Raw genomic sequence first — 15,137 nt, 5'->3', positions numbered from 1 at the left:
CAGGCTGCGCTCCTTTCCCCTGCACACACACCCCCACCCCCTGCTCATCTCTGGCAATAAGCAGCCCCAGAGATCCCCAGGGAAGCAGGCTGAGCCGTCTGGCCAGGCTCTGGTTGGGAAATAAAGAAACCAGAGCTGCTGGGGGTGGCTGGCCTGGCTCCCTCCCTGTCAGCTGGCACAGTGGGCTTCCCTGTGTAGGTACACTCCATCTCCTTTCTCTCGCCCATGAAACACCTGCCCCGAGAGAGAGCTCAACAAAGGGGGCTCCCTCAGATCAAGAAGCTGAAAGTTTGCCTGGCCTGGGTGGATACTGGCAGGGAAGAAAGAGAGGATGGAGTATCAGGAGGAGACTATATGCTAAAGTTTAGAAGTTTTTCCAAATGGATTTTCTCTACCAGGAGGGTGACTCTCATGGAAAAGAGGAAGAAGAATCAAAAGTTAACAATGATGGCATTTCAGTGACTCTAAGATACTTCAGGTTGAAAGATGGCTGCTATTTTATGTACTATTGAAAAAGTTGTCAATTAAACTGTCATGCCACTGACTGTAAGGTGCATTCCAAATCTGGAGATATTAAAATTATATTTTTAGAAAGTGTCTTCGCGTCAATGAAATACAGAAAAAAATGCCTTAAAACTGAGGTTATCAGTCTCTTACACACCCCACAGACCCCAACCACACAGGGCACAAGAAAGCACAGTGGGTGAGTATAGTCAAAAGCCCAAGCAACTCCTGCCCTCTGAGAACAAGCCTAGTAACCATACTGCCTGGAAACAGGACCCCCTTACACTGGACAGGACACTGCAGTTTATAAAGCCCTCTCACACTCATTTATCTCACTTGATGTCTCACTGGAGTTTGGAGAGGTCTGACTTTGCCAAGGGGACCTGGGACCTAAGAATGGATAGAGAGCCGGGACCACAGCCCCCATCTGCTGAGCTCCACCACAAGACTCTTCCAACGACCACAGAATGACCACTACCTTAGAGAGGGTAGAAGACAGACTAGTGAGGGTGTAACGAAGTGACTTTTAAACTCTTTTCCCAATGAAACTACTTACAGAACCTCAGTGTACAAAGCAGAATAAACATGGAGTTGTTTTGGGTGAAACAAGGGGAAAGGCCGGAACCTAATCCACTCTGCCCCCACCCAGCCCTCATCCTGAGATGGCCCCTCAGAAAGCTCCCCAGAGTTCCTGAAACTCTAAGGAACAATCTCCGAACCTCTGGGATTAAGGGGCTTCGACTCTCTTGGTAATATTCTTTTTCAAAGTTGGATTTAGACATTCTTCTTCATAACCTTTTGGCATGTCTTAAAATTTTCATTAAAAAATGGCACTGGTATAGATGGGCAGGTCAAAGAGCTGACTCACAACCTGGAAGCTTAAAGTCAGAACAAAACCAAACAAAAAGTTTGCTTTGAATTATGAGCTGGGCTGAGGCCTGGGTATTGAGATTCTTTGTAAAGCTCCCTAGGTGATTCTAATACGAAGGAAAATTTACAAGCCCCTGTATCAACAGCATCCCATCAGCTCCAACACTCTGGAAATCTCAGGGTGTCCTGGACCACACAGGAAGGCCTCTAGGGGGCAGAATACTGGAGAATCCTGGGTCTTCCTAAAAACATGAGGAGACTGGGGACTCCTGGTAACTAGGGAAGGGACAGTAAAGCGGGCAGCACCTCTTGCAGGACCCTGGATGCCGAGGAAGGGGGAGGGGAAGGTGGCAGAGAGCAGGGAGAACTGGCGGCTGGAGCAGAGATGCAGCTGGGGATGGGTCATTCGTCAGCCTGACATCTGTGGGTCTCTGTCCCTCTGCTGGCCTTGGCAAACCAGGACAAGGGGAAACCTCATTGGGGGATCAGATTGTAACCATTCGAGCTGCTCCCTATGCCTCAGAGGTGACACATTCCATGGGCTGGTGGGGCTTTTGCCACGTAAACACCAACACTGCCTATGTGCCCCAGGGAGTGGAAGGGGGACCCTGGAGGGGATGAATAGCTGCAGGGGATGCGGAAAAGCAGTTGCTGCCTGGCCCACCCCCCAACCAGAGGTCTAGAGAAGGGTCAGGCGAAAGAGATGCTGTCTCTGTTCTCTAGCCTCACAACACTGCCTCCTCAGCCTGAATCCCAGCTACATGCGACCCCTAAAGAGGAGCAAGATGGGGCCTTCCAGCTGCAGCTTGAGGTATCCAGGCCAAAGGCACACAGGCCCATGCAGGAGAACTCAAGAGATGGGCCATAGCTTGTGTGCCCAAGGTTTCTCACTCGGGGTGCCTCCCACCATTTTGCAAAACTCGGGGATAAGAGTGTGGTTCACAGAACACGTCCCAAGGACCAGGTCCTTATCCTCAAGGAGCTCAACGTCTACAGAGGGACAGAGCACCCTAATGAATTCCAAAATGGGGAGGCAAAGCAGTGTCCTGGAGTGAGCACCAGGGGCTACAGGAGCTGAGTGGAAGGGTACCTCATGGATACTGGAGCTCACAGAAGACTGCATGCAGGAGCCTGCACTGGAGCTGAGTGAGACCTTTGGACAAGCAGGGAGATGGGGGCAGCTGAGAAGACGGCGCGAAGAACAAGGCAAAGAAGTGGGAAACCGCAGGGCGTGACCAAGGGGAGTTCAATACGGCTGGAACAAAGGGTCTGCTATGGATGGGTCTTCATGGAACATGGAGGTGAGGAGATGAAGCCTAGGTGTTTACAAGGCCCCAGGGAAGTGATGCAGTCAGATCTCCACTGGAAACCGTTGCTTGGAGTAGAGTGTACAGACTGGAACAGAGACCTTCGGCAGACGCATGAGCCCTGGAGAGAGGTTGCCGTGAACCATGTCATCTTTCTGACATGGAAGACACACAGAAGGGCCACAGGACCACCTTCTCTCACCTCCCTCTGGCAGCCTCTGCCCCTGGGGCAGCCCTGGCCTGGCCCTGTGCAGCACCATCTTGTTTCCTTGTAGGCCTTTCAGCTCTGCTCTGCAGCTCGCCAGGGTCAGGTAGGTCTGCTGGTAGCAAAGGAAAAGATGGGCCTGACTCCCCTGCCTCAGCACTCGCACAGTCCACCTTCTGCAGCACTGCCTGTTTCTCCTCCCGTTCCTCTCAGACCTGGAGCCCCCTGCTGAGGGTCTGCCCAGTCATCCTAGCACCCCAGATGGGCAGCAGAGCCCAGGGGTCAGGGTGCCAAGCACCTAACCTCTGGAGCCTCACAAAACTGGCTCCTAGGCCAGCTCCTCCATTGGTTAGCTCTGAGTCCCAGTTTTCTCAGTGTCTGCCTATACCATAGGGACAGCACGACCAGTCCACTCACCGTGCTTTTGAGGGAATCACATCCTGGAAGGCATGTGGAGGGACTTAGTGCCCTGCGTGTCCCACGGGTGCAGCTATAGTTTTACTGACAGAGAACCTGGGGTCGCAAGCAAACAAGTGACTTGCCCAAGCGTGTGGTTTTGTGGTCCAGGATGGCAGGGCCCATCCACTCTGAGGGCCAAGGCTTCTGACTCCTGGCCAGTGAAGGAAGCCCACTTGCCCTGGAGGCCCCTGTGGCTAGCTGTGTCCCCTGTAGAAGCAGCAGCACCAGCCAAAGTCTGAGTACAGTGTCTCTCTGGTGTGAAGGTGGGCATGGCTAATCATAGTCACCACGGGGTTCTCAGTCAGGAGCCCTAGAAAGCCAGGTCCAACTGTTCCCCAGGGGCACATGACCTCCACATGGCACGGTCTGACCTGTGTCAGCCTTGGCCCTGTGCTGAACGGAGCTGGCCCCCGGGAAACTTGGGATGAGGGAGCCTGATCGCATCTGGTTTTAGAGCTGCCTCCTGTAGTTCAGCCCTCTGGCGCGTGTGAGGTCCCTTGAGGCCAGGGCCCCTCAGGGCCAGCAGATATCCCCAGCTAACAAGCCCTGCGAAGAGCATAAGGCCTGCTGGGTCCCTGGTGGCAGCAGGCGGGGGTGGGGGGGGGGGGGCTTCAAGGCCACACGACTTGAGCCATGCGACTCCAGGGGCAGAGCTGTGCTGAGCAAGCCCACTGCCCCATGGTGGTCCTCCACAGCCTGGATGGCCAATGGCCCCTTGTGTCTACTTTTCAAAGCAGCAGCCCTTCCTTCTGAGAGGCTTCTGGGAAGCAAGGCCAAGACTCATTGGTTCTCACAAATCTTTTAATAACAGTAAATGAAGGAAACATTTAACAGTAAGTGCCGTGGTGAGGGTTCCTTTTCATTCAGGGATCTTCAACAACAGAAACACCTCAATCTAACATTCAGAGTGCGAAGTACACAAATTAATGATCATTTATTTCCAAAGGTGACTGCAGAAACCATTTTGGTACAATCAAAAGGGTTTTACAAAACAGAGAAAACATTACAAAATGTCCCAAGAGGTGAGCAAGCTGGCGGGGGCACAGAGCACCCAAGAAGCAGCTTGGCGAAAGTACTCATCTACTCATCTTGCAGCTGGTTAGGGGACTCACAAAAACTGGTTCTCCAAGGGAGTCACTTTGGGGGCAAGCGCCAGGGAGGGGGTCTGCCCAGGACATAGCAATCTCCCCTTAAGAATGAGGAAGGGCTGTGGGGGGGTGGGGCGGCAAGAGAGGCAGCGCCAATTTCCTGGCAGAAAGAGTTACAAGCTGAGCTATCTTAGTCTCTCTACCACAATAACACCAACAGAAATGAAGAAATTCTTCCAAATGTAATACAAAGCTGACACCAAAAGAAAGCAGGTTTCCAAAACAATAGTTTGGCTTGAAATGACTTTTTTGTGTGTTTCGTGCCTCGAGTAGCTAACCAGTGTAGAAAATGTCACGTGAGCAACAATAAGCGACTAGGTTTTCCTGAGCACAAGGGACTCACTGTATGTACAGAAGAGGAAGGCTCATTTCCACTTACAGACCCTCCCCAACCTCAGAGGGCAGGGCAGCCTGTGCAGTGAGGACGCCCCTCCTCATAGTCCGGGGCTTTGCTCCTGATGCCCTCCCTGAGGCCTGCTCCCCATTTACCAAAACCAACACTGGCATTTTGTCTTACAGTGGCCATACCAGCCCTTCTTCTCCCCTTGCCCACCTCCCCATCTCCCCTTCAGATGACCAACATCTACAAATCCAAGGAATTCTTTTTTGGCCAACGTATGTGTGTGGGGGGGGATGAACGGTCTTCCACTAGCCCCCCACCACCAGCACCATGCTGACAACCTGGTCTCTGTGTGCAGCTGTGTGTGCCCCACAGAACAGTGCACTGACGTATCAACGACCCCAACTGCAAAACCCTGAGGGAGGCTGCAGCCGAGGGGCTGGTCTGAGAGCTGGGCTTGAGGCACCAGATGGGAAAGGGCCCCGAACTCCCCGCCCCACATCATGGCCACCCTGCCCGCAGCTTCCCTGAATGCTGAGAAGCCAGTCCCGAGAGAGAGAGAAGGTTGAGTGGGGGAAACTGAGTCTATGGCTTCCTCACAAGCTGACAGAGAAACACATCACTGGGCCTCTAGAAAGAAGATGGACCAAATCATCTTTGGTATGCAGAACCAAATAGAAGGGGTGGAGGGTGGGGTGGGGTGGGGGCTACAAGCAGGTGGGACCAGTTCTCTGTTATTTGGAGCTGATGCCGTAAGTTGGCCGGCTGAACAGACTGTTCTCATTGGGCCAGATCCTCAGCCGAGGCTACCTAGGGGCTGGAGGGAATACTCCTTTTCCCTTGCTAGCGCTGTTGTAAAAGAAAAGTGTCCACTTCTACAAACACCCTTCCAGACACATATGGAGCTCCCACACACTGGCAAACGGCATATGGAAACTTGGCCAGGCTGGCTGGGGAAGCTCCTTGGCACTGACAGGAGAGCCCCAGGGAGGCGCAGGAAAGCCTGGCCCCATGGTGGTGGGGGCCACCCTCCAAGGCAGGCCACTGAGGGTCGGGCCAGGTCACCTCTCCATGTGGGCCTGGCCTAAGGGAAGAGTCAGGCACAGCCCAGTTCAGATGCCTGCTGCTCCCCAGCACCTCACAGGCCATGGCTCCCTGTGGACCCAGTGGACAGGGCTTGCTCTCTGTCCCTTCCCCTCTGTGTTTCTGAGCAGTGCACCCCCAGAAGCAGTGCACCCCCCCTTCCGCGGACAGGTACACCTGCTGCCGGCCTGGCCAAGCCAGGCACATGGCTTACACTTTCTTCTTTCCTGCCAAGCAGCAGCAAAGTGCCAGCCAGCCAGGGGCACTGAGCCACAGCCAGGGCAAAGACGAGCTTTCGGAGGCAGGCCAATGTGAGTAAAGCGTGAGCTGACTGGCACCCTGCACCAGGCCTGAGACAGGGAGGAAAAGAGTGCTCTGCCACTGTGCCCTTGGTGGCGCCGCGTCTGTGCCACCCAGGCTGCTGGCCCCCAGCTGAGGCAGAGATTCCAGCCCGGGTCAGGACAGACCCCCAGGGGCTCCTCCTATGACCTCACTCTAACCTTTTATTTTGTAAAGAGGTCAAAGGAGCACTGAGGCCTGGCCTCCTTGGCCACACCCATGCACAGCCAGTAGACGGGGTGAAACCAGCCGCTCAAGAGGTACCTCTTCTGGTGGCAACCCACAGCATACCACCCTCCTGCAACCCCACACCCTGGGAATTGATGGCATCAATGCCAGCATCCCTCTGCAAAGAGATGGGCCCCTCCATGGACGCTTCCCTGGGCCTCGCCCTGCTAGAAGAGACTCTCCTCCATTCTGCTGCCTCCAGTAAGTCCACTTGCTAAAATAATGACTACTGAATCACTGAAACTCAGTCTAGGTCTGAAACAGTAACACCTGGAATACTGAAGGAGCCCAGGGCAAGTGGGCTGCCTAGACTGGGAGACAGGGTGGGGGATGGGGCAATCAGAGAAGGTCACAGAACTAGCTTTTGTTATTAAGTAATCTCTTTTTAGTAAGCGCCGACAAAGAGTCAGCAAATGCTACCACCTCCCTTCTGGAGGTCCACGTATGACTGAGGCTATCCTGCAGCCAAAGGTCTTCCTTTCTGAGCACTTGAACCTCTAACCAAGGGGACCTGATTTTTTGGTAGCTGCCTTTCAATCTAGACATGTGCTATAGGGGTGGGGAGCATGTGACGTTCCCCCGCCTCAAACAATTCAGCTCTGATGCTGGCTGCAGTGATGACATCTAGTCCTAGGGAAACCATGCTGCAGGACCTGTATCCTCCCAAACCTAGGATGCTCATATATCCTGTAAAACCACGAAATGGACAGACAGGCGTCCTCCAGAGACAAGCCCTAACGCAAGGATTCTCCGAAGTCAAACATCCCCAAACAAATAAAGAAACAAAACCCCGAAAGCCAAAAAAGCCCAACTCTAGCTCATCTTTCCCTGAAGCTGCCTTTAAAGAGAGAGCGAGCATTTAAGAGGCACTCAAAATTAAAATGACATCTGTTACCTACGTTACACTAAAAGCAAGCCTATGATTCAAATCACAGTTTTCTCAAGTTACCACTTCTGTTGATTAATTTCTATGCTCACTTCTGACAGGGATATGGGTCAGTTCTCAGCTCTCAAGTAGAATTTCCCCAAGGTCCCAAACTAGTATTAGTTGTGGATATTTTGACCTAGTTCCCTTTGGATTTGCTGTTGTAACAGCACTCATGGGCCTCAGTGGAATCTAGCCCCTCGGATGGTAGCACCCCTAAACCCCACCTCTGGCAGTATCTGGAGGGAGTGACTGGTTGGCTGCTTGCTTTGAGTCACAGGACACCAGTGGGAGGAATCTGGCCAGTTCTATTTTGGCCATGAGCTGGGAAATCCCTTGGCTCTTAGCTTGCCGCTGGTATAGAAACAAGGCCTCGGTCCCCTTATGGCGGGGGCTGTGCTGGAGACAAAAGGGGACCCCAGCGTAAGCCTGGAGATCCCTGGCAGTGGAGAAATCAAACACAACCGCATCTAAAAGAACTACTGCTTGTTGTTCCCTTTCTCCTCAACCAGCTGTTGTTAAAGCACCAACAAGCAGAGTGAAAGCCACTGACTACTGTCTCACCACATACGGCCTCAAGGAGCAGGGAGAGTGAGCCCTCAGCACTACACCCCAGGCTCCAGGAGCCATCCTGGGGGAAGAGGTGGGGAAGGAAACGTGTTGGAAGAAAGGGTCAGAGAAGAGGGAAAAAGAAATACACTCAGCGAGCTACTGCCCTCTCCCATGATTCCATCAAGAACTGGGTGTCCTCCAAGTCAAGTCAGGACTTGTTTCCTCAAGGGGAGAAAAAAAAAAAAAAAAAAAAACCCCAAACAAAACAAAACAAACAAACAAACAAAAAAAAAACACAAGCACCTTCAGTCTATTTTCTTGGCTGGAAGCCGGAGCAAATCCAGCAGATATTTACACAAGGGCCCAGCCATGTATGAGAACAGGATGACCAGCTTCCCGTGGGTCATGGTCATGAGAGTCTGGTGTCCCGAGGCCCAGATGCGGTACCAGGGGCCGTAGAATGGGTCTGAGATGGCCGGACACAGCATGTTGTTCAAATTCACTTCGGTGACCTGCAGGGACAAGGGAGGTAGAGTGAGCGTTCACCATCCTGAGGCTTTCTCTGGCTTCTGCCAGTTCAGCCGTGTCTACCTAAGGGGGACTAGACAAGGAGGGATTGACAAATCCCCACCTGTTCATAGCGGGATCTTTCTCCCCTAAGTTTGGGTCATGGCTAGAGCCCTTTGGAGGTGATGGAGGAGGCCATCCAGTGGAAAAGCTGGTCTTGCCTTTGGGTTGGGCCCAGAGTCCGCTGACGTTCCTAAGTATTTACTATGTGCCTAGACCCGGACAGGTGTTGTGGGATAAGAGAGCCATCAGCTGCATCGTCCCTGCCTCTGCATAACTAGGCACCAATCAAGTTGGGGTGATTGGTCTACTACAGCTGACCTCAAACCAGACGGTGCTCACTGGCTCTTGCCCACCATAAGATCTGAGGTGTGTACAGAACGGGGGCGGCAGAGTCCTCAGATAAGATCTGATGAGGGAAGTCATACCATTCTGAATGGACTCATGAAGAATGGATGGAAGTAATGCTGAGGAATGGAGTGAACAGAGCCCTCCATGTAGGAGGCACAGCCTGAGCGAGGTCTGGAGGTGAGACCGAGCATGGTATGTATGGTGACATGTAGACACTGACTCCTGTGGAATCGAGGAGTCACAGTGGAGACAGGTGTGAAGGGAAGGGCGTGATGGTCATACTGCTTCCTTCTGAGAGCACAGGGAGCAACCGTGCTATTGGCAAGGAGCTCAAACCACCCCCAGACCAACCGGAACAGAGCAACACACCAGGGTGGGGAAGAGGAAATGACTGCGTTGACAAAGGCACTGGTGACATCAGTTACGTGCCCTAGTCCAGCCAGGTCCCACAAGACTCCACGCGGCTAACGGTACATTTAATGCTGCTCGCACACAAAACCAGGTATGCCACTCCTGCCCCGAGGACGGCCACGACAGCTGCCTTCCAAAGTCCTTCAAGCCCATTCTCCTTAAAAACAAGTCCTCACCACCTCTCAAGAGAGGTGGGGGTTTGTGCTGTGTCACAGATGGGTGGAGAACAAGCTGCCCTGAAGGATAGATAACGTGACACCCAGAGCAGTGGCAGAGCCAGGACTTGAACTTGGGTCTCCTACCCAAGCCCCAGCCTACTGGTACTCACTTTGCCACCGACAGATACACCACCTGGGCACCGAGCAATCCTGGGCTCTGGATAACTCAACTACTGAGTCCAGCTATCAGCCACACTCCAGGTAGGTCTGAACATCCCAGAAGGCTACGGGGGTCACCAACACCACACTTCCACTGGCCACGCAGCTTTGGGCCTGGTGGTAGGCCAAGAATGGACCCAAGGTCAGAAGCCTCCCCAGGGCCAGGGTCAGGGTCCTGCCTCCCACACAGGCCACAGCAAACCACTGTCCAGTGCAGCTCACTAATTCCGACCCAAGTGGCCATGAGTGAAGGGCCTCCTTGCCTCTCCAGGGATCAAAGAAACAGTCATTACTGAAGGATTCAGAAAGCTCTTTGGAGAGGCCAAAACTGTGGATTGTAAATCAGTAACCCAGACACAACAATCTGACAGTGTGGCCTTTGGCATCTCGTATTTTCAAAACAAAATGATATACCAGCGCCAACCAGGATTATCAAGATTTATGAAGAACTCCAAACAGAAGGGATAAAATGGGATAGAACCAAGCTCACCAGGCCTAGGATCTGCAAGATGCTGAAGTGGTAGAAGAACATGAGGCCAGTTGAGAGAAGGGCCCACCGGAAACTGCTGAGGGGCTCCGGGGTGTAAGCACCTGGAGAAAAAGGGACATGGTGAGACAGCAGGGGTGGTGACCCTTCTCCCTCACCCCCCGAGGGTGCAGGTGCTGAGGCCATAGCCGCCATCTGCTGTTTTACCCACTTCCGCTGCCCTGTGACAGCTGCTCAATAGACAGCCCCACTGATGAGCTGGGTGACTCTTATCACCTCTTCCCAACCTCTGTTCTGCCACGTAATGCTGGGGCCATTCTAGAGAGGACTTTTTTTTTTTTTAAACTTCTGTTATAATAGTAACAAAGTTGGCCCTTTGTATCTACAGATTCCACATCCCCAGGTTCCACCAACTGGATTGGTCCATGATAAGTTGATCTTGCAGGTTCCACAACTGCAGATGCAGACAGCCAAGTGTATTACACCATTTTATGTGAGGTGCTTGAGCATCCTTGCATTTTCGTATCTGCAGGGGTCCTGAAACCAGTTCCCCTTGGATACTGAGGGACAACTGTACATGCTCACTAAAGGAAATTTCGAAAATGTTAAAAAGGTAGAAATGAGATGGAGGAAAAGAATACACCCCCAACACTCTACTTACTAGCTGAATGTGACCACTGCTAGAATCTGGTGTGTCTCCTTGGTTCTTTTTGCCTTGAGAGTTTCTTTTCCTTCTTCTTCTGATTACTGATTGGAATGTTACTGTATACACAACTGCACAGCCTTCATTTTCACCTTTATTCCTATCACTCCCTCAAGATTCTAAAGTGAAACATCATTGAGGAAGTGTGGCATGGTGGCTGAGCATGCTAACTTTGACATCACACAGATTTGGTTTCAAACCTGGATGCTACCACTTACTGCCTGCTTGACCCAGGAAATGTTCTTTAAACTCCGTGTTCCTCACTTTACTTGTCTGTAAAATGGGGCTACTTCCAAGAGTAGTTGTGAGGAGTAAAGCAAAGAATATGCTGAGAGCTCTCAGTATGGAATGTGGTGCAATGAAAGTGTTCAGTATGTGTCAGGTACTGTCATTATTGCATTATTATTATCATCCAGATAACTAAAGAATGTGCCATATCCAGTTATCATGCCATTTCCTGATCTTTAGACAACTCTCTCCCACTGCAACAGCAAAAACTATGTATTTGTCCTCTATCATCACTCAGAACTGCCATCCCAGTAGGCTTGGGCATATGCTAGACCTTGCACAGTAGGGAACGGCTCATAGAATGCTCTGGGTGCAGGCATCCTATAATGGGGGTACTTCACAATGAAAGAAACGTGGAATGCTCATCTCAAGCAAGTAGGCAGCAACAGGAGGAGTGTTTTCCCAAGTCAGTCTCTCACGGATCTATCCCCTTATTCACCAGTTATTAGACACCTATTATATTCCAAGCCCTGTGCCAAGCACTGGGGATAGGCACACAAAGGAGGTGGGCTCCCTGCTGCCTCAGACTCACGATCTGGTGGGGGCGGCAGACAAGCTAGGCAACAGTGAGAAGCTGGTGCAATGACCCAGGTCTGTGCCACGTATAATGGGGGGATGGAACTCAGCTTGGCAGAGGGGGCACAGAGCTGAGTCCTACTGGACAAATGGGACTAAAAGAGGGGCCTAGGAAAGCAGACATTTCTACTGCTGCTAAGTCGCTTCAGTCGTGTCCGACTCTATGCGACCCCATAGACGGCAGCCCACCAGGCTCCCCCGTCCATGGGGTTTTCCAGGCAAGAGTACTGGAGTGGGGTGCCGTTGCCTTCTCCGAGACATTTCTGGGAGTGAGCCAATTCACAGAACTATGGGGAAGCACTGAGACTATAGAGGCCAGTGTGATGGGGCAGTGAGCACGAATAGGCCTCAGAGGTTCGTAGGGTTAGGCTGCTCCCAGCTGGGCCACATAGGACCTTAGGAGCCGTGCTGAGGGCTTCGGGCTTCATTTTGTGCTGCAGGGTCATGACACTAAATGCCTGAAGCCTCAGGCAGGCAATTAACTGGGAGCACGGGAGCGACCGGGGACAATGAGCCATCAGGGATACTGGAGACCCGCCAACTGGAAAGGCCAGGCCCCTTCTGAAGAGGGCAGTCCCCAGTCAGCACCACCCAGTCTCTGCCTTACGGAGACCTGGGCCCAGAGCTGACAGTGTTTTCACTTTTGCAAGAAAAGCCAGAAGTGGGGCACTTTCATACGGAATTTCCTGATTTTTAAATGTTGGCAAATAATTCAAAATGTTTTAAGAATGTTCAACGGACCAAACAAAACATGTCTTCTTGGACAGCTCTCAGCCCAGAGGTGGCCAGCTTCAAGCTCTGCTGCAGAGCCACAGAAAGCAGAAGAGGGTATGTGAAGCAGGAAAGTGAGGTTGATCATACGTGTGCTAGAAAAAGACCACCCTGGCCTCAGTGTAAGGGATGGGCTAGAATAGGCGGGGCAACCAAGAAAGAGAGTGCTTCTGGAGCCCAAAGACAGAGGAGGATGGATGGCTTTGAAGATAACAACAGTGGCCCTGGCTTCTAGCTGGGCATCACTGGGTTGATGGTGCCACTTGCTGTGATGGAGAAGAGGAAAAGGCAGATTTTGGAGAGAAGGTGGAGAAATGAGGCCAATTTTGGACATGTTGGAGTTGAGGCGTCCATGAAATACCCCAGTGAAAGTGTCTCTTGGGCTGTATGTACTCTGGGAAATACAGCGTGATGGGGGTGGCAGTGTGGGCACTGGAGCTGGGCATTCATGGGTTCTCAAATCCTGGCTCTGGTTGCTTAGCGACCTCAGGGTCGTGCGCCAGCCACCGTATCTCAAACTCAATTTCACTCATCTACAAAATAGGGTGCTGTGGCCTACTTCACAGGGTAGATAAGATCATTTAAGCCATGACTGGAGTGCCATATCTGGGATTTAACAAACGCTGATTATTTTCATTATGATATGAACTGCAATCTCAGTGAAAAGGACAGGACAGAGCATCCAGCCACGGGTGTCATGAGCACAGGACGGTAACCAAAGTCACAGGAGCCTATATAGACACAGCAAGGAAGAAGGCCAGAGGCAGAACACCATCATCAGGAGGGGGAGGAGCAGAGATAGGGTGACCAAAGCCTCCTGGGTCTTCTGGGGAAGAAGCTCAGGCTTGCTCCATGAACAAGGTGCAGGGTCACTGCACACCTGAGGCAGAAAGCCCTTTGAGAGCGTCAGAGTCATCTGTCCACTTTATAGATGGACAAACTGAGGCCAAGAGATGGCCAGCACCACAGCCAATGTCAACAGCAGAGTACTGGGCTCTCAGACAGTGCCAAGGGACTCAGTGCCCTCACTGCCACCTCTCCAGACCTCCATCACACCACACTGTACCAGCTCTTTGTCTACCCATCGAGATGAGGGCCTCGGAGTTGAGGACCGAGTGGGATTCCTTCCCGAGTTCCTAGCATCTAGCACAGCACGTGGAATGCACTTACACTGGGTGCGTTTTCCTGCCTACGGAATGAGTGGGAACTGAGCCCTGTGTTTTCATCCTGGCTGTTGAGGACATGAAAGGGAAGAGGGAACCTGGAGGATCCACAGGTGCTTAGAACCCTGCTGAGCAGGTTTTCCCAGGTATCCCTTCCCTCCAGCCTCTGCTTGGCTCCCCTTGGTGGCATCTGGGCAGTAGTAACAACCCTGTGGGTGGTAGCTGGGGGGAAGGGGGGACAGGAAGGACAAGACAGGGAAGTATCCTCTGCCACACTTCAGCAACCCTCCCCTGTCCTCCCCTAAAGGCCCTGTCCCACCCTATGGTAAGGGGTCAGGGTGGGAGCACTCAGATACTGCCAGGGGGTCCCGTGTCTCAGTGCTCTTACTGCCTCTAGTTCAAACCCCGACTTGAATACCATTCCTTCTGTGTGGCATCATCCATCTCTAAAGGCTGACAACCGAAGAATAGATGCTTTTGAACTGTGGTGTTGGAGAAGACTCTTGAGAGTCCCTTGGACTGCAAGGAGATCCAACCAGTCAGTCCTAAAGGAAATCAATCCTGAATATTTATTGGAAGGACTGATGCTGAAGCTGAAACTCCAATACTTCGGCCACCAGATGAGAAGAGCCGACTCACTGGAAAAGACCCTGATGCTGGGAAAGACTGAAGGCAGGAGAAGGGGATGACTGAGGATGATGGTTGGATGGCATCACTGATTCAGTGGACAGGAGTTTGAGCAAGCTTCGAAATGATGAAGGACAGGGAAGCCTGGTGTGCTGCAGTCCATGGGGTCACAAAGAGTCAGACACGACTGAACAACAACAAAATCCATCTCAAGTCAGACTATCAGGTCTCTGAGGGGCGGGCAGGTTCTGAATCACCACTTCACCTCCAGCACCAGATACACAGTAGGCACTCAAAAAACCATCACTGCTGCAGAAAAGGGTGGTACAGACTTTCTGGAGCATCTATAAACTCTAAACCTTTTGGCTCAACAATGTTACTTTGAGGACTGCTGCCGAATACCTCACACACCCAGCAAACAGCCTGTATTTACACAAAGACATTTACACTTGCACTATGTACTGTAGTGGGACACTGAAAACAAACCAATGCGGGAGATAAGTACACTCTGGTGCCTCAATATTATGCAATAGTCCCTGCCACTCAAATGACAACCAGACAAACTATATACCTGTGCAGAAAAGTCCCCAGCTCGTGATGCCAAGTGTAAGTGACGGAACCAAACAGTATATCAATGATGAGAAATGTGGCTTAGTGGTTTAAAACAAAGGCCTTATGGTCAGACAGCCTTGGGTGTGAGTCCTGCCTCTGCCATGGCCTAGAGTGGTGATCTTGGGCAAATTGCGCCACCCCTCTAAGCCTGTTTCCTGTAGTAATGTCTATCTCTCGGGGCTGCTAAGTGGAGTAAGAAATATAAAAAAGTAAACACAGCAGCTAGCCTGGCACACAGATGGCA

At 51.9% G+C, this 15,137-nt stretch overlaps 1 protein-coding gene across 6 annotated transcripts in view; it reads right to left on the bottom strand.

The window, feature by feature from the left end:
- The window catches only part of TMEM164 (transmembrane protein 164), a 193,711-nt gene that overhangs the window by 8,017 nt on the left and 170,557 nt on the right, over positions 1–15,137 (bottom strand). For 5 of the 6 annotated variants that reach the window (XM_052663128.1, XM_052663126.1, XM_052663127.1 and 2 more), the window contains exons 6-7: positions 10,157–10,257; positions 5,514–8,472 (exon numbers count right to left, since the gene is read on the bottom strand). In XM_052663128.1, coding sequence (XP_052519088.1) covers positions 8,266–8,472; positions 10,157–10,257 — 308 coding nt within the window. In that variant the 3' untranslated portion in view covers positions 5,514–8,265. Of the gene's footprint in view, positions 1–5,513; positions 8,473–10,156; positions 10,258–15,137 lie in introns of those variants that run through there. The other variant, XM_052663124.1, reaches the window with a different exon arrangement.

This window comes from Budorcas taxicolor, chromosome X (genome assembly GCF_023091745.1).
Source record: "Budorcas taxicolor isolate Tak-1 chromosome X, Takin1.1, whole genome shotgun sequence".
Lineage (NCBI taxonomy): Eukaryota > Metazoa > Chordata > Mammalia > Artiodactyla > Bovidae > Budorcas > Budorcas taxicolor.
This window is presented reverse-complemented; position numbering and strand designations above follow the sequence as displayed.